At 33.6% G+C, this 24,707-nt stretch overlaps 1 protein-coding gene across 1 annotated transcript in view; it reads right to left on the reverse strand.

Moving 5' to 3' along the window:
- The window catches only part of sick (sickie), a gene marked incomplete at its 3' end in the record, with an annotated part of 277,888 nt that extends 265,553 nt beyond the window's left edge, over positions 1 to 12,335 (reverse strand). The window contains exon 1 of the mRNA XM_088240015.1: positions 11,980 to 12,335. Coding sequence (XP_088096141.1) covers positions 11,980 to 12,308 — 329 coding nt within the window. The remainder of the gene's footprint in view (positions 1 to 11,979) is intronic.
- Positions 12,336 to 24,707: the final 12,372 nt, after the last annotated feature.

Here is a 24,707-nt window from a genome sequence, read left to right on the forward strand (position 1 = left end):
TTTGCAAAACCGGCTAATTCACCCGTTGGTTGGTGGGTTTAGCGGGTGCAACTATCGCTAGGAGAGATATAGAAATGTGAACGCGCGATAAAGATATCCGGCGCGCTTAAAGCTAGCGTATTTTGAGCTTAATGATGATTGCATTAGAAAGTTAACCCTTTCAGCCCCCTGGACAGAAAACATGTTAAACGAATTGTTTTTTAAAATTCAAATCAATTATTTATTTTGCACCACAACAGGCCAGGATGCCCGACTACAGTGGTAAATAAAAACACGGGACACCCAGTAGCTCGATCACAAATTACAACCGACGTGCTAATAAGCGACGTGATAACAATTTCTCACAACGGTTGTTAATCGTATTCGCAATCACAATGGAACATCCCTGAACACCTAATATTAAATGTCAAAATATTTACGTTTCGCGACGTATAATCCTGCTGCGCAATCACATATTTGAATTCCACCGGTGTAAATATGGAAAATATTACAAAACTGCTATTTTTGATTATTTATTTATTATTTATCATGCTTTTTATTGCATTTAGCCAGCCAAATGTCAAAAAAAGCAGTCGCCATAGTAATTGTAATTTAATTTTCACTTTTTTGTATTAGATACTCCTTACTATTTTGCTAATGCATAATATTGTATTATTTTTTAAAGTAAATGCCGATTTTTTGTTTGTCTGTATTAATTTACGAGGAAAACAAAAAACAAACCGACGCGAGCGTTGACTTAGAGATTACACACGCGTTGACTTATGACTGCGATAACTTAAGCATGTTCCTTATTGTTCATTGTGATCGCTCAAATGCTTAGCATGATTTTAAGCACGTCGATAGTTATTTGTGATAATAATAAAATAAAATATAATTATATTTTTGTGTTCTCACCGGGAATCGAACCCGGAGCCTTCCGAGTGTGAGTCAAGTGTCTTGCTCAACAAATGTTTATCGCAGAAGGCAAAAATAACAGTTCACATTGGAGTTATAGTGCCAACTCTAATGTATGGGAGCGAAGTATGGAATTGGAAAAATAATAATGAAAGTAGATTAAATCCTGTCAAAATGCGATCCCTCAGACGAATCTGTGGTAAAACGACGTATGATAGGTGTTAAAAGGTCGAGATGCCGTGAACTGTGTAAGGCTGAGACATGCGTTATCGACAGAATCAAGAAAGGGTGCTGCGTTGGTTTGCACATATAGAGCGAATGGACAGCGAAAGAACGGCTATAAGGATCAACGATGCGAATGTTGATGGATGCAGAAATCTAGGAAGACCGAGAAATACATGACACGATCAAGTCCGTCAATACTCGAAGATGGACATGTCAATAGAAGGAATTATCGGCGTGCGTGCATGAGAAGATGTATGAACGTAAAAGGAGCGAGGTCTGTATGCAAAGACAGAGTGATATGGCGTTCTATCCTCTCTGCCTACTCCTACGGGGAAACAACGTGATAACTTGTTTGTTTGTTACAATGATTGACATCAAATTTCCAATTGTATTCATACACGAGTATATACTTAAATCTAGCTTTTCCGGGTACAGCTCGTACTTTATAAATAGGAGCGAAATACAAAACAAACCATCACGCCGTTTCCCCGTAAGGGTAGGCAGAGAGGAAAGAACGCCACATCACTCTATCTTTGTATACAGATCTCGCATCTTCTCTACATTCATACATCTTTTCACACACGCGCGCCGATTATTCCGACTTTTGACATGTCGGCCTCCGTGGTGTAGTGGTCAAGACGCTCGACTCACGCACGGAAGGTTCCGGGTTCGATTCCCGGTGAGAACACAAAAAAATAAAATGTGATTTTTCTCAAGCCTGGTTGATCTGTGATGTAATTCACCACTGTAATTGGGCCTCCTGGCCTGTTGTGGTGCAAAAAAAAAAATGAAAAAAAAATGAAATGAAATGAAATGAAATGTCCATCTTCAGGTACTTGTCCCTCTATTTCTGCATCCATCGACATTCGCACTGTAAATATTCTCAGCCGTCCTTTCGCTCTACATGTCCAGACCAGCGCAGAGCTCCTTTCTTGGTTTCGTCGATAATGCCTGTCCAGCCTTACCTAATGTACGAATCTCAACATTTGTGCATTTATCGTACATAGTTTCACCACACATTACACATACAGGAGAAAAATACGAAATTGTAAAAAAAACCAAAAGTAACAACAACAACAACAAACCATCACGCCGTTTCCCCGTAGGGATAGGCAGAGAGAATAGAACGCCATAACACTCTATCTTGGCATACAGACCTCGCTTCCTCTACATTCATACATCTTCTTATGCACGCACGCCGATTATTCCTACTTTTTACATGTCCATCTTCAAGTATTTGATGGACTTGATCGTGCCATGTCTTTCTCGGTCTTCCTCGTTTTCTGCATCCATCAACATTTGCATCGTAGATCCTTTTAGTCGTTCTTTCGCTGTCCATTCGCTCTACATGTCCAAACCGACGCAGCACCCCTTTCTTGATTCTGTCAGTAATGCATGTCTCAGCCTTACACACTTCACGGATCTCGACATTTGTGCACCTATCAAACATCGTTTTACCACACATTCGCCTGAGGGATCGCATTTCGACAGCATTCAACCTACTTTCATCATTATTTTTCCAATTCCATACTTCGCTCCCATACATTAGAGTTGGAACTAGAACTCCGTTGTGAACTGCTAGTTTAGCCTCCTGCGATAAACATTTGTTTGCCAAAGTAGATTTTAGTGCACCGTTCACCCTGTTCCCGGCACTCACCCTCCTTTCAATATCTTTCTCGGCCTTTCCGTCCCTAGTAAACATACTTCCCAGGTACACAAATTCTTCTACCTGATTCAGAATATCTCCGTTCACGCTGATCTCACATTTAGTTATATTTTCATCCCTTTCAAAAACCAAAAACCAAAAACCAAAAACCAAAAAACCAAAAACCAAAGGTACTTTCTTTAAATTGCGTCAAGTCTCTCATTTCCCGAACAAGTAACGGTTGAATAACAATATAAATCAACAATAATAATATAGAAGTCTAGGCATCTACAGGGCTTATGACCTGTCAATGGCTGGTGTAAGTGGCCTTCTCTTAATTTTTCTTCATTTCTGTTGTAATATGTTAATATAAACATCTCCCCATCCAGTCCTTGTCCACAAAAATTTGGACAAACTCAAAACACTGTAATAAATCCACCTGGTCCATGAAGAAGTATAGAAATTGAAAAAATTACATTTTCAGGCGTTGCCTAGTCTAGTATGTAGGTGAAATAATTCAATTGGATGAATCTCACCCGCATAAATAAAGGTTTCAGCTTTTTAACTTCACAAACATCAACAGATGAAAGAAGTAAAGAAATACAGATGTTCAAATATGGGAAGAATGGTGAATGTTACACAGTGTGTAAAGTGGCCCCTTAAACCAGCCATTGATAGGTCATAAGCCCTGTAGATGCCTAGACTTCTATATTATCTTCTCGTAAATGTTCTTCATCTCTGTTGTTTTATGTTAATATAAACAGCTCCCCAGGGAGTTGAATCCAGTCCTTGTCTAAAAAAATTTGGACAAACCCAAAACACTGTTGATAATTCCACCTGGTCCATGGAGAAGTATAGAAATTGAAAAAAATACATTTTCTGGCGTTGCCTAATATGTAGGTGAAATAATTCAATTAGATGAATCTCACCCGCATAAATAAAGGTTTCAGCTCTTTAACTTCACAAACATCAACAGATGAAAGAAGTAAAGGAATATAGATGTTCAAATATGGGAAGAATGGTGAATGTTACACAGTGCGTAAAGTGGCCACTTAAACCAGCCATTGATAGGTCATAAGCCCTGTAGATGCCTAGACTTCTATATTACCTTCTCTTAACGGTTCTTCATCTCTGTTGTAATATGTTAACAATTTAAATCAAAAAGGCGTAAAGATAAGAAGAGAAAATCAAATAAGAAAATAATAAGGCCCTTTGCCTCCCGTCTCAGGACGCCAAGCATTTCCGATTCTGTTCTGCCGAGCGAGAAATTCCGGCTATTTAAGTCCTGAGGATAATTTACAGGGAAAAATGAAGAATCTGTGAGTCGAGGTTAGAGGTAAGAAAGAGAGTTGAGTCAGACGTTGACTCACAATTATAAAATGAATTTAAGATCGATTACTCACAATAAATGTATTATTATACAATATTTCATAATAATACATTTATGTTTATATAAATTTCCTTATAATATTTCAATCATGCTTTTAAAATTAAAATGAACAGCAACCTATTATAATATTATTGATATTTTTTCGACAACAATTATCTAAATTTACAAAACTATAAAGCTTCATTAATTATCTCACAATACATACTTGTATGTCAACAAATACTTACTTTGTTATATTTTCCCCGAAATTCAAACATAAATACCTAAAATCCCCATTACCTATTAAACACTTAGCCTCACTCTTAACCATTGGTTTTTCCCTCAATTATGATTAATGTACATGCTATGGTTCGTAAGATTATTTTTATTTTCTACTTAAGTACCTTGAATTATATAACTATATAAGGACATTCAATCCAAATAATCTTCACATTCGTTTGAAAATGCCCTAATAAGGCGAAACAATTGTCACGAAGTTTTAATTTTCATATGTTTATATTTGTAAAAATAAAATAAAATGTTCAGTAGACTCAAATCAGTGTGTGATTTCTAATTATAAGTTTAAATATGGAGTTCTACAAAATAAACACCAAATCAATCAAGAAACCATTTTATTTATTTATTTATTATTTATACAGTCTTTATATAAAACAAGGTACAAAAGAACAATTGAAAAAGTAAGACCAATTACAGATTTCACTCTAATTTATTATGAATGCAGGAGAGAGGACAAATAATTGAATTATAAAAAAGTAAAAATATAAATATTAAATAAAAAGTACATAAAAGGGAGAAGACATTGTATAACTCCCACTCTACTTTCCTCCCTCTCTCTCTGCTTCCACGAACATTTAAATTTCTTTGTAAAAATTCACAACCAACAATAATTTATTAGATGCAGGTAGTAGATGTATATATGAATAAGTATAAATTAAGAGTTGAAATCAAAAGTGAAAGTAAAAATTAAAATTAAGTTAAAAGTTAAAATTAAAAGTTTAAAGTTGGTTAGTTATCATGATGGTTATTTAATTTATTAATTTAATTAACATACGCAGCAAAATTTCCCTTTACAGCCTTTTATAATATGAACAAATTACAACAGAAATGGCGAACAATATTTTGAGTTTGTCCAAATTTTTGTAGAAAAGGACTGGATTCAACTCCCCGGGCAGCTGTGAATATTAACACATTACAACAGAGATGAAGAATATTTTAGAGAAGGTAATATAGAAGTCCAGTCCTGTCATTGGCCGGTTTAAGTGCCCACAAGAATTAAAGGAATATACCTAGATGTTCAAATATGGGCAGAACGTTACACAGTGTGTAAAGTGGCCACTTAAACCAACCATTGACAGGTCTTCAATCACGTCTGAAGAAACATCTCCTTTATCTTCCTTAATCTCTCTTCCTTTCGTCTTTCCTCTTTTTTCCTTTTTCCCATTGAGTAATAGTTATGATTTAAGGTAATTACGGTAGCACGACAAAAGAAAGTCCAAAAAGACTGCTACAAATGTTATATCAACACTATTGAACGTGAAATACCACAAAATCCTAAAAAGCTATGGTCTTACATTAAACATCAGAATAAAGGATCAAATACTCCACAAACCATATGCTTTGAAAATGAAGTTGTGTCAGGGGGAGAAAACGTATGCAATCTCTTCCTGAAATACTTTAATTCTATTTATTCATCACCAACCACAGCTTCAATTACATTCACAGAAGAAGAAAATACCACAGATCAATGGGCTTCTGATAATATAGGTTCTATAATTTTAAACAAGGTAGAAGTTTTTAAATATTAAATTAAGCTCGATGTAAACAAAGGTGCAGGCAGCGATGGGATTCCACCTTTATTCGTTGTACGCTGTGCGCAATCTCTAGTGACTCGGATGACTTTACTTTTTAACAGATCATAAGTTCTTTAAGAAGAAGGAATTTTTCCTCAAAAGTTTAAGGAAGCACTTGTCATTCCAATACACAAGTCGGGAGCAAAAAATTTAGCCAAAAACTATCGCCCAATCTCAATTTTGTCGGTATTTAGTAAACTTTTTGAAAAAATATACGATCGCATATATCTATACGATCGCATATATCCCCTGATTTTGAAATATATTCCAAATCAACAGCACGGTTTCCTAAAACAACGGTCAGTTTTATCAAATCAATTTTCACAGATTTTGCCATGCAAAACTTGCGTAGTAACAATCAGACAGATGTCATATACACCGACTATTCCAAGGCATTTGACAGGGTATATCATCAAATTTTAATTAATAAATTACGGTGCATGGGTATCCACGGGGATTTACTCAAATGGTTTACATCATACCTAGAAAAAAGGTTACAAAGTGTAACTATTGAAGGCTATAATTCACACTTTGTAACTATACCTTCTGGTGTACCACAGGGTTCTCACCTAGGCCCTCTACTATTTAATGCATATACTTATGACATAAACAAATGCTTTAAATATTGTAAATTCATATCCTTTGCCGGTGACATGAAAATTTACGCCTGCATTTTAATGCATTGCACAGTCCGTGTGAGATTTATCTCACACGGACTGTGCAAAAATGCAAGAAGAACTCGACAGACTTTTTCAATATTGTAATCAAAATTTACTGGAATTAAATATTAGTAAATGTCATTCATTTTGTATTTCGCGCAAACAAACGACAATCTGCTTTCCTTACTCTTTTAATACCCCGATCTCTATAACAGATAGTCAAATTCGCGACTTGATGATATTTTTGATATTTTTCTTTTTCTTCGAAAAATCATTTATATACTTTTTTGCTACTTCTGTGTAAAATACATGTCTGTCTTTATTTGTATATATGTATGTAAAACATGTAAAAGCCTAAAAGGCGTTTAAATAAATAAAAAATAAAATAAAAGGTTTTTGAGAGTATCTGAAGGGATTTATCTGATAAAATCACAATCTAAATAGACGCCCGTTCGCCACTTTTGCCAATGTGGCGCTACAAATTGTGACATTATTCAGAACTGCCCATCCAACACAAAGGGGTATTTTTAACTTCGCCAGACGTCATGTTTACCGACTAATTAAATAATCACCGCTTCAGTTCCTTCGCGCCGAATCCTTTTATTTCGTTAGCCAATTTAAGAATACCTGAAGCGCTTGAATTGTTTAATCTATTTATTTATTTATACATGCGAGTACAAATATACATATTAGAAAAAAATAATGACGTATCCCTAACTTTATTTCATTTATTTTCATTTAATTTATTTTTATTCGCATATTTAGAACATTACAGAAAGAAAACCTAATTCATTCTAAATACAATAATAGATCGCAAATTACAGTAGATAGTTATGTTATTAAAATAATATAACAAAATGTAAAAAGAAAAATTAAAAGTTTGAAAGTGCTTTCCTAAGGGAAGGCCCATTGTCGTGAAATATTGTAACGACTATATTTCATCATGCCCCATTTAAGTAGCGCGTGAGTCTAAATGATAGTTTTGCTACGTTAAGATTCAGGCATGGCAATACCACGTCAGACTGTGGATTTCTAGAAAAAGCAAAAGCTCGCCCATGACAAGCGGAATAAACGTGTAACGTGACAAAATCAAAGATGAAGTTCTTTTATATCGAGGAAACATGGCTTTACGACATGTAAGTACTTATAATTGAATTTGTAATCGTATTGTCGTTTCAATTTGCCAGCACACGGAATCTAATGATGTATTTTTGTCCATAATTATAGGCTTCCTAAACACCCCATTTTATTTTTGTATATATTAAAAATATATGGTTTATTACCATCTTAATAATGGATTGTCATTACAACTGTCTAAATCTTGACAATTTACGTCAATTTGTATTTACAAAATCTAAATTATTAAACCCGATGTCAAATTGTCAAACACCAACAGACAAACCATCACCCCGTGAGGGTAGACAGAGATGATAGAACGCCACATCACTCTATCTTTGCATACAGATCTCGCTTCTTCTACATTCATACATCTTCTCATGCACGCGCGCCGATTATTCCGACTTTTGACATGCTCATTTTCAAGTATTTCTTGGATTTGGTCATGCCATGTCTTTCTCGGTCTACCTCTATTTCTGCATCCATTAACATTCGCATTGTAAATATTCTTAGCCGTCCTTTCGCTGTACATTCGTTCTACGTGTCCAAACCAGCGAAGAGCTCCTTTCTTGATTTTGTCGATAATGCTTGTCTCAGCCTTACATAAGGTACGGATCTCAACATTTGTGCATCTATCGTACATAGTTTTACCACACATTCGCCTGAGAGATCGCATTTCGACAGCATTCAGCCTACGTTCATCCCTGTTTTTCCAAGTCCATACTTCGCTCCCATACACCAGGGTCGGGACCAGGACTCCGTTGTGAACTGCTAATTTTGCCTCTTGCGACAAACATTTATTTGCCAAGGTTGATTTAAGTGCTCCGTTCACTCTGTTCCCAGCACTCACCCTCCTTTCAATAGCTTTCTCAGTCATTCCATCCCTAGTAAAAATACTTCCCAGATACACAAATTCCTCTACTTGTTTTAGTATAACTCCATTCACAGTGATTTCACATTCAGTCATTGGTCGCGCCACTTGTCCGTTAGCAGTTGCACGCTCGAAAATGGCTGATTCGATGGATGCGTTATCCTCACTTTACTTACCACAGAACCCTAAATACAATGATTGCAATTCCTACCTTATTCTGGGTTCTGGCACCTCTATTGCTGATACTTCTGTCGCGGCAGTCAGGATCAGATCCAACCTTGATGTCAGGGAGAAGGGGCACTTGACGAATTATACACACCGTAGATTTAATACTTAATTTAAATTATTGATGGCAAAAGTATCTTTTTTGCAATCGCAATGACAATATGAGAATCACATGTGCACACGGTCGGATCAATTGTTGTTCTGGCGCCGGAACAATAAAGGTACCCACGGTAGGAAAAATGCAACATCTTAACCAGGATCCCGTAGGTAGTAAACAAATCCGAACGCCTCATCCTAGCAAATGTGCTAGATATATAATGTAAATCAATGTGTACACATGTGGCGTAACCAGTCATACTTTCATTTCTTTCAAAAACCATCACATTCGATTTATCGACATTCATCAGCAAATCTTCCCTCGCATACATCGTAGACCTTTGTTACCGAGAATTGCAGTTCCTCTTTGTTGTTAGCAAGAAGCACGGCATCGTCAGCATCATAAGACAATTTAATGTAATAACAAAACCATTAAACATAGATTTATTTGCGAATAATCATAATGACGTGCGGCGTTTGCTTTCGAAATAATTTTAAAGTTTTTTTAATTTTTTCTTTTAGATTTAGATCATTGTTTATTTTATGTTTGAGAATATATTTTAATTTACTGTGGTACTTAAGAAAACCTGTTATTGGCTTATTTGTTTTGTTTTTTATATATGGTAAATGTAGCTGTTGATCATCCGAATAAAGAATAAAAGAATCAAATAGTATACTTTTTGAGGTATCAAATTGTGACACAGTGTTAAAAAAAAATTAAACCGCTCTCACGTAAAATTTAAGAAAATCGCACGTAAAAATCAAACGTTTTTTGTCATTTTTATATTATCAAAGAACGAATATCGTTTATATAAATTCAATACCGAGTGTGAGCCTAAAAAATAAAAAAGGGTTTTTTTTAGCGTTTTCAATTGAATGGGACAAGCCGCATTGATTGGTATATTTGAATTTAGATATTAGCCAATAGACTGCTTGCATTCGATTTAATTCACCTCCGCGAATAATTCTTCCTTAAACAAGAAAATCAATTGAATCAGGTTGTGGTCACGGACTCACGGACCAAAGGTCCGTGGTTCGAATCCTACTCTACCCCAACTTGATTTCCATTTTATAATAGTGAGTTATTTACAACTCGTTGAAAATGGCCCTCAAAATGAAATATTTGGGTAAATCATAAAAACGCCAATATTTATTTTTCTAAAAAAAAAAAAAAATTATACCCCTAAATCCAATACAGCGAATACGCCATGAGTAACTGTCATAATAAGGACTTCCAGTGTTTTTTTTTTTTTTATTTGTTAACAGTCTATTGAACTCAGCCAGTTATTAACCTTCTAAATATAATATAAATAAATGCAGGATTGAGAACACTCAGACATCGGGAAATATTTAAACTGCCTTTGTTTTCAAATAATGCTACATACCACACACCTATGGCCCTCATGTGTCGGGAATATAATATATACTGCCGAAACAATAATATTGACATTTTTCGTGATACTCTCTCAGCTTTTGCGAATAATCTCTTAGGAATAAATCTTATTCAATAAGTACACACGTACAACTTATTTTTTATTGCATTGTATCCTGTATAAACAAAAATATTAACAAATATGTATTACAACTTAACGTACATATCTATTTTGTGTAATTCCATAATTGAAGATTTTTTTATTATTATTTATTATTTATTTATTATTTCGACGAATGCTTTAAATTGTATGTTTTCTAGTATGTATCTTTGTTGAATTACCTAATAAAATAAAATAAAAATAAAATAAAATAATATTTATTTTTGTATATCGCATTACCAGCGCTAAGATTTTTTAATGTTTCGTATTATTAAAATTAATCCGCGTGTGTCTCAAGATCTCTTCCCTTCTTCTCGGTCAGTTCCGCTGATCGGTCAGTTGACTTGGCGTAAACCGGAAATCCACTACAACAATCATTGGTTAATTCGGAAAAACTAGTGACTAGTGTTTTTTTTCTAACCTTTTTTTTCATACATTTTTAAGAAAAAAAGCAAAATTTAATGATCTTATTTTTACCGCGCGTAAGAATACATTTTTTACATCCAATTTACGCAAACGATAGTAAAAATGGATTTTCGAATATAAATTTACAATACAAAATAAATTTGATTTAAATTTATTAATTATATGTATTTTTTTACGAAATCGCAATGTTTTTTGTTCCTCCTGAACTTTTGACAAACGAGTCATCCTCGGATTAAAACGCCAATAAAATAAAAACGCATATTCCATATAAAAATTTAAAAGTGTCTAACCTATTTGCCTACCTTATTTTATGTTATTCGTCCAATGCATATCAATTTTTGTCTTCCAGTAAAAATATATGACCACACGATCATAAATAACTTTATTGACAGCGTTTACTACTTCGCCTTTAGTGCGATTGTAATATTTTATGATGCAATTAAAAATAGATTTACAACTACGGAAGGGAAATAAAATTATAAAAGTCGCGTAGGTACGAGAGTTGTTAGCTTCGAAAATGATTCACCCTATCGGCACATTGTAAAACTAAGTTAGTTATGCTACTTGACGCTAGATGTCATCAATAGTTAAGATAAAACAAATTCAGCAAATTGATAATTTATATTAAAAGTACGTTTTTACCAGGCAGAATTGAAATTCGTTTTATTTATGAAATGAAATGCGTCACAATTTATTTTTTTAATTTTTAATTTTTGACGGCATAACCAGAAAAAAAAGCATTTTATCTTTGTACGTAATGACATTGCTCAATATTATTTATCAAACAATTAAAAAAAACATTTTTAATGTTTCGAAGGCAAAATAACGTCTTACATGCAAAGTATTACAAAATAAAATTTTTATAAACATGTTTTTGATGTGTAGTACCATCTGCCGAATTTTTTTTTACAAAGCATTAGCTAAGACGTAAACCTTTTTGAAATCGCATTGATATAAAATTATAATTTATTATTATTATTTTAGGTAAAAAGACAACTTGGAAATTACTTTATTATGGGTTTTATTTATTACAAATTAATATATTCTTACCTGTGCTGGACCATGTTTGCGTTTGTAGCGGCCAGAAGATCATCGCAACCAGCGCCCCCTGTCATTCTGTTGACGCAGCTCACAGCGTCCCCTGCTTTACCGACCGAGCCGCCGCCATGCTGCGCTGTCAGCTGGTACTGTTGTGACTTCTGCTGTTGTTTGGCGGCCTGTTTGTGTCTGCTGAGAGCGAAGAACAGAGCCAAGATCGCCTTGAGTTTTCCCTCCCTGATGTCGTCCGCTGTTACCTGCTCCAAGCCCTGGACGCGCTGGGTATGCAGAAAATGAAGGCACGCAGCGACGGAATCGTACTGAAAAAAAAAGAAAAACATAATTAACTACCGTCAAAAGGGGTTTCTTTACCAACCAAGGGGTTATTTGGCCAGATTATTTTTATCGTATGAAAGTACCAAATGTTTACTTTAGATCGTAATGTATATACTTAATCGTGTATATATAGTTGGATAATTTCCCAGTACGTCTTGCAGCTACAGAGCGCATGGACGGTTGGGATTCTAGTTCCTCGTTTTCAATTAAGATCAATAAAAAAATATAAGATATAGGAGCTAGATTACAGGACGTCTTGCAGCTACAGAGCGCATAGACAGTAAGAAATTTGGCCCCCATTTACACATTTTAAAAATTGACAAATAAATTTAGTGTATTAATGATATTTAAAAAAAAATATGAATAGTAAAAAGGAGTAAGATTACAATACGTCTTGCAGCTACTAAGCGTATAGGCGATTGGAATTCTAGACCCCATTTACAAAATTTAGGTATTTTAAAGTTGTTATATGAAAGCTAGATAACTAATCATCGTGCAGCTACAAAGCGCATGGACGAGTGGATTTCTAGCAAAGTTAAAATGATATCAATACATTTTCAAAAAATAGAGCATAGTAGTAAATTTGTCAAGTGTTCATGCCAAGATGTAAGCAATAAAAAACTAAATTAAAAAATAACTGTTTCGACTCCATGGTTAACAAAGGGAGATAGATGTCCGAAGAGAAGCTTTTGTAGAGAGTAGGTAGATACCGTCGCCATGTGTAGTAGACTCGAGAGTGACTCGATGATTTGGGGGCCACATAAACTGAAGTACTCTCTTATGATAGAGAAAATGGAAAATAAGTTTTTGAGATATTTCTACATGAGAGAGTGCGGGGTATTATCCTCAGCTCTACCCGACCGAGTTTCTCCAGGGTATGCTTGGCTACAACAGTTTAGAGACTAGAAGGAATGTGTATTTGACTACACATTTTATCGATTGTTGCGTGGTATTGTCGATAATCGTGAGATTATGATGAGCATTGATTTGTATGTTCCTGATAATTACCTAAGACAGCGTCAGCATAGATTGTTTCATATTGCGATATACAGGACCAACATGCCGATGGTTACGCCTGTTGGAAGAGCTACCGCTATGCTGAACAACATCGCTATGGATATTGATCTGTTCCATGTATCCCAAGACGTTTTCCGAGGCAGGATTCTCCTACTACTTTGACATGAGTCTCTTTCATGTATTTTTTTCCTTTTTTATAATATGTACGTATTAAATGTATGTTTGTAATGTATATGTTATATTTAAATAAATGAATTGCATTAATTAACATATTACAACAGAGATGAAGAACATTTAAGAGAAGGTAATATGGAAATCTAGGCATCTACAGGGCCTATGACCTGTCAATGGCTGGTTTAAGTGGCCACTTTACACACTGTGTAACATTCACCATTCTGCCTATATTTGAACATCTATATTCCTTCAATTCTTTCATCTGTTGATGTTTGTGAAGTTAAAGAGCTGAAACCTTTTTTTATGCGGGTGAGATTCATCTAATTGAATTATTTCACCTACATACTAGGCAACGCCTGAAAATATTATTTTTTCAATTTCTCTACTTCTTCATGGACCAGGTAATTCATCAACAATATTTTGAGTTTTTCCAAATTTTTGTAGACAAGGACTGGATTCAACTCCCTGGGGAGCTGTTTATATTAACATATTACAACAGAGATGAAGAACATTTAAGAGAAGGTAATATGGAAGTCTAGGCGTCTACAGGGCTTATGCCCTGTCAATGGCTGGTTTAAGTGGCCACTTTGTAACATTCACCATTCTGCCTATATTTGAACATCTATAGATGTATCTATATATATATATATATATATATATATATATATATATATATATATATATATATACAGATCACCTGTAGATGCCTAGACTTCCATATTACCTTATCTTAAATGTTCTTCATCTCTGTTGTAATATGTTAATATAAACAGCTCCCCAGGGAGTTGAATCCAGTCCTTGTCTACAAAAATTTGGACGAACCCAAAATATTGTTGAATTGCATTAAATTGAAAAAAAAACAAAGTTCTATTTTTATATTCATCTTATTTAGTTCCTTTTTTTGTATATTGGTCTACAAGGCAGTCTGATAAAAATACACATTACAACACAAAATCGGTTTGGTAAAAGTTATTAATCATTTATAAAAATTAAGTTGACTGAACTTGATCTCAGAATATTAATATGTAGGGCAAACAATATCGTTGTAATATGAGATAAGTTACGCAGTTGACTCTGTCGTAAATATTAAATAATACACTATTTATGTTGATTAAATTAAATGTTATAAGAATGAGTATAAAAATAGAAAAATTGTTTTCAGGCGTTGTCTAGTAGGGAAAATAATTCAGCCAGATGGATCTGACCCACATCAATAAAGATTTGAACTCTTTGACCAGATGCACCGAGGGCAGCAGAACAGATGTGTGCAACTCGATAAACTTGAACGACTTCAGAATACATGCATAAGGTACATTTTTGGTCTTAGGAAATATGACCACATTTCTGATTATCGTAGGCAACTGAAATGGCTCAAAATTAGACAGCGGAGAGACTATCACTCCCTCTCACTTCTGTTTAATGTACTTCATAGTCCTAACGCTCCTATATACCTGCGTGAAAAATTTCAACGCTTATCAGTTCATGGTTTACCTCTTCGTTCTCATTCTCAAGGCACTCTCTTAATACCCATACACAATTCCTCTTTCCTCTTTTTTCCTTTTTTCCATTGAGTAATAATTTTGATTTAAGGTAATTTATAAACAAATACGTTTATTTCTATTTTTATACATTTTTAACTTTTTATTATTTTTTTTTCTACTGAATATGTTCTGTAACTTGAATTATAAAAATAAAACTTTTATTTTATTGGTTGGTTGGAAGAAATTGCCATTTGGCAATAAGCCCGCCAATGTACAAATAACATTATGTACAAAAAGTTAAATAAAAAAAATATAAAAAAAAGAACGCAATTCGACATTTCCCGACAGCAGGTTCCAACTGAGCCGAAGTTTCTGCCAATTTTTAGCCGGAACCGAAACTTCGGTCGGTCACTGGTAATTACATTTACCGTTTTGCAGATTGACATTTGAGTTGGCAATTTACGGAAGTTACAATACAATGTATCTTGCAAGGAATCGTTCGTTTACAAAAAAAGTTGACGCCCGATTATTACTAACCAACTGAAACAGCACATGAACCAGTATTACAAACAATGAAATGAATGTTTTACAATAATTACATTCCCACAAAGCAATCTTGTGTCCTTCGCCGTTAAATTTAATATGACGCGCTTAACACCTTTATCCCCGGTGTGAACACGTAAATAAAAATATATATATATCCCATCACTCCGGTTTGGACATGTAGAACGAATGGACAGCGAGAGAACGGCTAAGAATATTCACAATGCGAATGTTGATGGATGCGGAAATGGAGGAAGACTGAGAAAGACATGGCATGACCAAATCCAACAAATACTTAAAGATGGACATGTCAAAAGTCGGAATAATCGGCGCGCGTGCATGAGAAGATGTATGAATGTAGAGGAAGCGAGATCTGTATGCAAAGATAGAGTGTTGTGGCGTTCTATCCTCTCTGCCTACCCTTACTTGGTTTGTTTGTTTGTTTGTTTCCATCACTCCGTTTCCCCATAAAGGTAGGCAGAAAAGAAAAAACGCAACATCACTTTATCTTTGCATACAGATCTCGCATCCTTTATATTCATTCATATATCTCCTCATGCACGAGCGTCGATTGTTCCGACTTTTGACATGTACATTAGGGTGGGACGATAATTTTTTTCCGAATTTATAAATGAAAGGGTTTCAAAAAGTTGCCCATTGGATTGTTCGGAATACAAAAAATATTAAAAAAATATTCGATACTACTTTTGGCCCTTAACCAGAGCTTAAGGTTTTCGAAAAAGTCGATTTTTTTTTTTGAAAATCAGTCCAATTAAATTTTATAATGTGCATTAAACCTTATTAAATGAGCATCTAACGGCGTGAGTTGCACTTTGTTTTGTAAAGCTAGGGTTTCCTAGGACAGCGGTGCCCGTATTTTAACGGCCGTAGTGAACGGTGATGCAGTGGACAGTCGTCGTAAAGGTGATTAGAGAGTGGTTTCCTAGGAAAACTGTGTTAAATGGTGTTGATAACACCGTTTTCCTAGAAAACCACACTCTAGTCACCTTTACGACGGCTGTCCATTGCATCACCGTTCACTACGGCCGTTAAAATACGGGCACCGCTGTCCTAGGAAACCCTAGCTTAACTAATGGGTAGCATTGTTTTAATGAGCCATTGTTTTTGTAAATATTAGCCAGGTGCTTAACGGAATCAGTTCCGCGGAGTGTAAACTTTTTGCATTTCGGTAGTTTTAAAACGCGTTCGAATTTGTAATGTGATTAGGTTATATCTCTACTAACAAAAAATAATTTGATCAATATGGATAATTAACAAAACGTTCAGACAGACAAACCTCGATTAAGGGCCAAAAGTAGTATGGAATATTTTTTTAAAATAATTTTTATGTTCAATGTGATCTAAAATGCGACTTTTTAGACCCCCTTTACTTTGATGTCTAAAAAAAAAACTTCATACATCATCAGCCCACTCTAATGTCAATCTTCAAGTATTTGTTGGATTTGGATCATGCCATGTCTTTCTCCGTCTTCCGCTATTTTTGCATCCATCAATATTCGCACTGTAAATATTTTAGCCGTTCTTTCGCTGTCCATTCGCTCTACATGTTCAAATCAGCGCAGAGCTCCTTTCTTGATTTTGTCGATAGTGCTTATCTCAGCCTTACATAATGTACGGATCTCAACATTTGTGCATCTATCGTACATAGTTTTACCACATATTCGCCCGAAAGATCGCATTTCGACTGCATTCAGCCTACTTTCATCCCTGGTTTACCAAGTTCATACTTCGCCTCATACATCAGGGTCAGGACCAGGATTCCGCTGTGAACTTTTATTTATAAAAATAATATTTCATCATTTTCATATTGTTTTATCGTGCCGCGTATCACTTATTTGTTAATTAATTTATATTATCATATACACATATTTAGGATTATATTGTTCTCGTGTATTGTGTCGAGGCGTCTAGCAATTAAAAGACTGTGGTAAATAATTACCTTGTGCACGGTGATGAAATATCGTGCAACCACAAGCAAACGACGGAATATTAAAATTTTCAGAAATTAAAAAAAAAAACATGGAGACAGACTGTTAAATAATTACTCTTCCATAATATACAAAATTAGTCGGCCTCATGGCGTAATGGTCAGCGCGATAGCCTACCATGCGAGAGGTCTCGGGTTCGATTCCCGACATGGTTGATATGAAATATTTATTTCAAAGGGTGTATTCACACTAGAGTATATCATAGTCCCTGGACTGGTACCTGAAGTGTAAGACTGATCATCTTACCTTCATGTAACAAAAAATGATCAAGATACACTGCGATTGGATTTCCAATGCAGTGCCCTATGCACCATTAGGTGCGGAAAGGGAATGAAATACACCGATCATCTTACGCGCGTGTGTGCGCGCATCCCCCATCACTGCCAATAACTGACTGAATCTCTTTTCTAATAAATACCGCCCACAGAACCGCGTCTGTCTTTTTTGTTAAGAGATCTATCTTCGTGCTCTCTTATACACATTTATTTATGTATTTCATTCTTTGCGAAGCATGGATAAATATTTTTTGTATTAAAATCCAGCATAGCTATGTAAGTTTTACTTTCCAAATCCGGTGTGAAAATATCCATTTGAAGATTACAAAAAACATAACTTTATAATTTAAAAAAATAAGAGAGATATTCCTGTATTGGATGTAGATCAGTGTGACATGTAATGTAATCATACCCATAATAATAATATCCATATAAGCGATACGCGCCAAGATGCCAGGGGCAAACCGTGTCTAGAAGCGATTATGCACAGCTTACCATTTTATTTGACTAGCCATAATAATGTTTTATTTACAGAAAAACAAATAAACAAGCAACATTTATTTTAAATCATTTCCACCGTTTGTATTTTTATCCTAATAAATTTTAATAAAGCGCGCCCAGCGCCTGCGGTGAGCCAAGAAACTAGCCGATTATTCCAGATTATTTTTTCATACAAATAAGTATACTATATTTTGAATGTATGGGGTGGGGTTTTGCGGGTGCGGGTTTTTTCTCCTAGATTAAATTCGCAGATTACACAAATTATTTGAAGACTCTTGATTTGGATAACAGTATTTCAAACATTGTTTCATAAGGACTATTTTTCTTTGAGATGGTATTTTTGACATAAGACTATAATTACTTTCATGCGTCATATTGCAGGACATATAGCGCTCCATGCGGCCGTTTTTAGCACTAGTAATTACTAGAACAATGCGGCCAGTTGACATTTCAATTGAATACCTAATATCGACTGAATTCATAGTGGTATTTTAAATCGATTTTTTAATGAATTTTATATTGAAGTAATGGATAATATATCTATATAATATAATATACCACGAAGTTTCGTCGTTTGAATTGATTTCACGGATGAGAGTTGTTGTATCACACAGAACCACAGAAAAATATCAATTTATAGTATATATTACTTACATTATTTATTTATTTTGTGTACCTCCTATGTAGGTACAAATTTATGATATTTTTTATAGCTTACCTGTAAATAAAATCACCATTCGCCTCTGCAAGACAGGGTTTTTGGTATCATAGAGTTTGGTATACGTAATTTTTTGTAATATGTATGTATTTGTACGAATAAAAAAATAAAATCACCCAGATTTTAACTCTAAATGGCAGTGCTGTAAAATTTATTTATTTATTTATTTAACTTATTGTACTTAATGTTATTTGTACATTGACGGGCTTGTTGCCAAATGGCAATTTCTTTCAAACAACCAATAACGTTACGCGGTGATGTAACATCGTGTTACCACCAGTGGCGAACGGTGATTTTATTTACAGGTAAGCTATAAAAACTATAATTTATTTGTACCAACATATTAGGTACATAATATAATGAATATACACCATAAATGCTATTTTTCTGTGGTTCTGTGTGACAACAACTCTCATCTATGAAATCATCTTAAACTACGTAATTTCATGATATATTATATTGTGTAGCTATATTATTTTATTTATTTATTTTATTTTATTAACATAAGCGGCGAATCTGCCTCTTAAAAAATTTATAAAACTAACATATTTGTATTTAAATTTATTTCAACAGACAGGGAAAAAGTTTTCGAGAAGGGAATATGGAAGTCTAGGCATTTACAGGGCTTATGACCTGTCATTGGCTGGTTTAAGTGGCCACTTTACACACTGTGTAACATTCACCATTCTGCCCATGTTTGAACATCCACATTTCCTCAACTCTTCCATCTGTTGACTTTTGTGAAGTAAAAGAGCTGAAACCTTTATCACGTGGGTGAATTCATCCGGCTGAACCAAATCACCTACTAGGCAACGCCTGGAAACAATTTTCCAATTTTTTTTATACTTCTTCTTTTACCAGGTAGTAATTATTACTAACATATTTGACTTAATATTTTTTAACAAATTTCCTTATACCCAAGATTTATAAAAAAAAATTAAAGAAGATTTATATTAAAAAAATTATACAGCATTTTCAGTAGAAAGTTTAAATAATTCAAGAATAAATGTAAAAAACAATATTAAATAATAAAACATTCTACAGTAATACAACAAGAAAATCATAAGTACTGTTTCATACAGCTGGGCAAAGTGAACAAAATATGTTCACGGGCAAAGCTTCAGCGAACTCAAGGTGTTAAAAGTAAAAAAACTGTACCTGGAAAATGATTTTGACCTCAAGAGATCAGTTTTTTGTTCCACTCAGGTGAAGAAATAATATCCGTCAGTTTTTTATTGTAATTCGTGTTATGAATAAACGGGTACCGCATCTGAGTAGTCGGAGCGGCGAAGTAAATCAACAAAAATATATATCATTACATTTTATATAGGCCCTCTTTTCTGTGTCCAGGCGTAGCCAGTAAAGATTACAGTTATGTAAGTGAAATATTACGTACATTTATGAGCACACACTATTTATATATGTGTCTATTATTTACTTATTTTTTTTATATTTAAAATATATTTAAGTAAATTACTATTCTTTAATTTTAATTGTATTATTTTACTCTATTTTCTTACTTAAAAAAAATAAAAATCTTTAAACTATTTTTATGTTTATTATTTTATACGTATACATTATTATGTCGTACTATCAAATGATATGTCTGTACTCTTCTTATTTGATTATTAATTAAAACTAATGTCTGAGCACCCGATGACAAACTATTATCGAATAGTTTATCGGGACAAAATATATCTTAATACTTTGTTTTCTTTATAATGTATTAATATTGTAATAATATGTATATTTAATTGAATAAAGACTATAAAAAAAAAAATAAAAAAAAAAAAATAAAAAATAGAAACAGAACTCTCGAAGAGTGTTTTCGACTCATTTTAACTCTACTACTACTACAAGCACATACGTCTATCCTGGCATACATTTCTAGCTTCTTCCACATTCATACATCTTGTCATACTTGCCGTTCGGTTCTGCCTGCTTTTGACATGGCCAGACTTAGACCATGACCATGTCTCATTCGCCCAAACCAATATTGAATCAACCGCTCCACAAATGTAAAGTTTATGTTATGTTTTTGTTCTTTTATTGTGCGTTTTATAATATAAACAATATAGATATACATTTAAAAAAAAAATATATATAAATAAATTTCATAAAGAGTAGATACATGTTTTTGTAATATTCTAAACATATCAACTTTTACACATCTAGTAAATGTTATCACTGTAACTCTCCAAAAAAAGAGACTAACTCTTGTGCTTGGAGTGACTTACACTGTTTTAGTTGTTTATTTATAAGAGTTTATATAATTTTAAATACGAGTACATGAGAAAGAAAAATAAAAACATGGGACAAGAAAAAAGAAAAAACATAAATTAAATATAAACATAAATACGTAGCGTTTAAAACTGTCTAAACATTTTGTTAATTATCTCTGTTTATTAAGTCTTTTTTGTATATTCAAAGCAAAAATATTTAAAAAAAAGTATATTGTTAAGTGTCCTCAGCACGGGTAATAATGGAAAAAAAGGAAAAAAAAAAAAGATTTTGCTTTATCTTATCATGCCACGTCTTCCTTGATCGTCCTCGTCTCACGCTACAGCTCATTTTCTCCGTATATACTTATTTAACCATTCTTTCATCATCCATTCGTTCTACATAACCAAACCATCTCAGAGCCCCTATTTTAATCTTATTAATTATACCTGACTCAGATTTACACTCTCGCCTGATTTCGCCATTCGTAACCCTGTCATACATTGATTTTCCATACATTCGTATAAGAGATCGCAATTTGACCGCGTTTACTCGGCTTTCATCCTTCCTCTGCCAGTTTCACTTCCAAACACAAGTGTTGGGACTAAAACTCCGTTGGCAATTTCTTCCCACCTACCCAAACAGTTTAGTTTGAGAAAATTACAAGTACATGGACATATTTTATGTAATTATACAGAATCTTATAATTTTAAACAAAAATTGACTAAAAATCTACACTATACTTTATGTATACTACTATCTTTATATAAATTAAACTCTCTTCTGTTCCCCAGTTTGCCCGCACCTAGAGTATTCCTCTGTTATCTGGTCTCCATATTATGATGTTCACATCAAAAATATTGAATCAGTTCAACATCGATTTTTGAGAAAGATAGGCTGGAGGTTGGGCTTATCCAGAGACCAATATACGTATAAAGAGTTAGAAACTAGCTTCAATATATCTCCTCTTCAAGACTATCGAAATAAATCCAACCTTCTAGCTTCTAGTCCTATTTAGAATTCTCGACTCACTCTTTGATGCGCCTGAACTCATAATAAATATCCCAACTAGAAACCTCAGACAAAACTTACTCTTTCATACCGATAACCATAGAACTAACTATGGTTTTCATCCCCCTAAGCCCAGAATTCTTAGGTCTGCCAACAAACATACCAGTCTTGATTTCTTTGATAACAAGTTGTCTTCTTTCAAACGATCACTGAATCAAATTCAATTATAAACACCTCTCTCCCGCTTCCACTCCCACCAAGTATACTATATACCACTGTGTCTTTCTACTTTCCTTTATAATAATTTTCTATGCATAAATATGTCCTTAAAAATGCCCATTGGGCGTATATATATATACAAATAAATATTTCCATTTTTTAGACCATTTCCTAAGCTAGAAAAACGGAAATCAAGTTGTGATAGAGTGAGATTTGAGCCTCGCACCTTTAGTCCGTGAGTCTACAACACTACCACGGGGCCACAACCCTGTTAACATATTTTGAATTAGCATATACAAATATGGATACCAATAAAATTACATACTCGTAATATTATTATATTATTGTTTAACCGTTATGTTAGCCCATGGCGAACTCGGTGGATTGAAATTGGAAGCAGCCAACATTGGCGCGCTATTCTTGTTCCTAATTTAAAACGGTTGTTATTATTTTTTACAGTTTTAAATTTGGAACCCCGTAAGGAATGACAGTCTAATAATATGATTACCGTAGTTGAATTCAGTCTAATATTTGAGTTCATATTTGGCGATGAGTCTGCCGATGTACAAAAATGTAAAATAAATAAATAAACAGTGAAAGCAGTCCCTCCACATACCCATTATCCATAATAATAATAATAATAAAACATAAATACGTAGTGTTAAAACTGTCAGAACATTTTGTTAATTATCTCTGTATATTAAGTCTTCTTTGGATATTCTCACATGTAAAAATATTTAAAAAAAAGTATATTGTCAAGTGTCCTCGGCACGGGTAACCCCAGTGTGATCACATTATTTTTATTATCAATCATAGTTTATAATGGAAAAAAATGGATAAATAAATAAATAAGATTTTGGTTTATCTGATCATGCCACGTCTTCCGTGGTCGCCCCGTCTCACGTTACCGTTCATTTTTGCCATACGATATATACTTGCTTAACCATTCTTTCATCATCCATTCGTTCTACATAACCAAACCATCTCAGAGACCCTTTTATAATCTTATGAATTATACCTGACTCGTAACCCTGTCATACATTGATTTCCCACACATTCGTCTGAGAGATCGTATTTTGACCGCGTTTACATCCTTCCTCTGCCAGTTCCATGTTTCAATTCCATACATGACATAAGTGTTGGGACTAAAACTACGTTGTGCACTTAGCTTTGATTGGCATATTTTTATTAACAATAGGAAATTATCACGTAATTTTTTTTTTCACTTTAAAGTAATAAAGATCTATGGAATACTGTCCAGTAAAAAAAAATATTTGATAATTATTATTAGCATAAAAAATATTTTAAAATTTGTAATTTTGAATTCCCGCAAAAACGGTCATTCCATGGTCCAACGGTCTAATACGTCACGATTTATATTGATTTGTTCCCGGCCATTGAAATTTCTTTAGAACATTATCACGAATCTTGACGTCACAACAACTAAGGCCAAACACCTCACATTTTTCTGGCAACGTATTTTTATTAAATTTATTTTTTACATTTATGTATGAAAACATTTCTCCACAAAATCCATATTGATTTCAAAAATACAATTAATTATTCTAAATCCATTTCGTATATTTTTATCGGTATTCGTAGTATGTGATATTTCCCTATTGAAATAAATTCACAAAAAAAATAATCAAATTTCTCTGTAAATGATTCTGATTTATGTTAAGAACTTAACCACATAAAGTTTTGTCATACGTTCCTGGAAATTCCTCTATTTTATTTATTTGTAATACGTAAATGTATTTAATGTGATGATGTATAAATTATAATTTAAAAGATATTTTAAAATACAAAACAAATTAGATGTTTGTAAACGTAAAAATTTACAGACTCCTGCAAATTTTTACTTGTCTTTTTTTTTTTTTTATATTTTTTTTTTTTACAAAATACATTTTTGAAATACAAAATAGGTACAGAACATCTTATATATAACGTTTCTACCTCTCTAATAAAGTAGATACTTGTGTTTAGAGAGGGAGTTCGTTTCACATTTTTTTATTTTTTTTTATAAACAAAGTAAATTAAAATTAAAATGGAGTCTTTGGTATGGAGTCTAGGAAGGGGTGAGTCTTAAATGTTTTTTAATTTTAGTTTTAAAAGTTTGATAATTTTTTATAGATTTTAAGTTTTCCGGAAGTATATTAAAGTTTTTCTTACCTATGTACGTATAATGGTTTAACGCTGCTGTTGTTTTACATCTGTGCAAAATTAAATTATTAGA

The sequence above is a fragment of the Micrasema longulum genome, unplaced genomic scaffold (genome assembly GCF_059751315.1).
Source record: "Micrasema longulum isolate JH-2025_06_02 unplaced genomic scaffold, ASM5975131v1 h1tg002327l, whole genome shotgun sequence".
NCBI lineage: Eukaryota > Metazoa > Arthropoda > Insecta > Trichoptera > Brachycentridae > Micrasema > Micrasema longulum.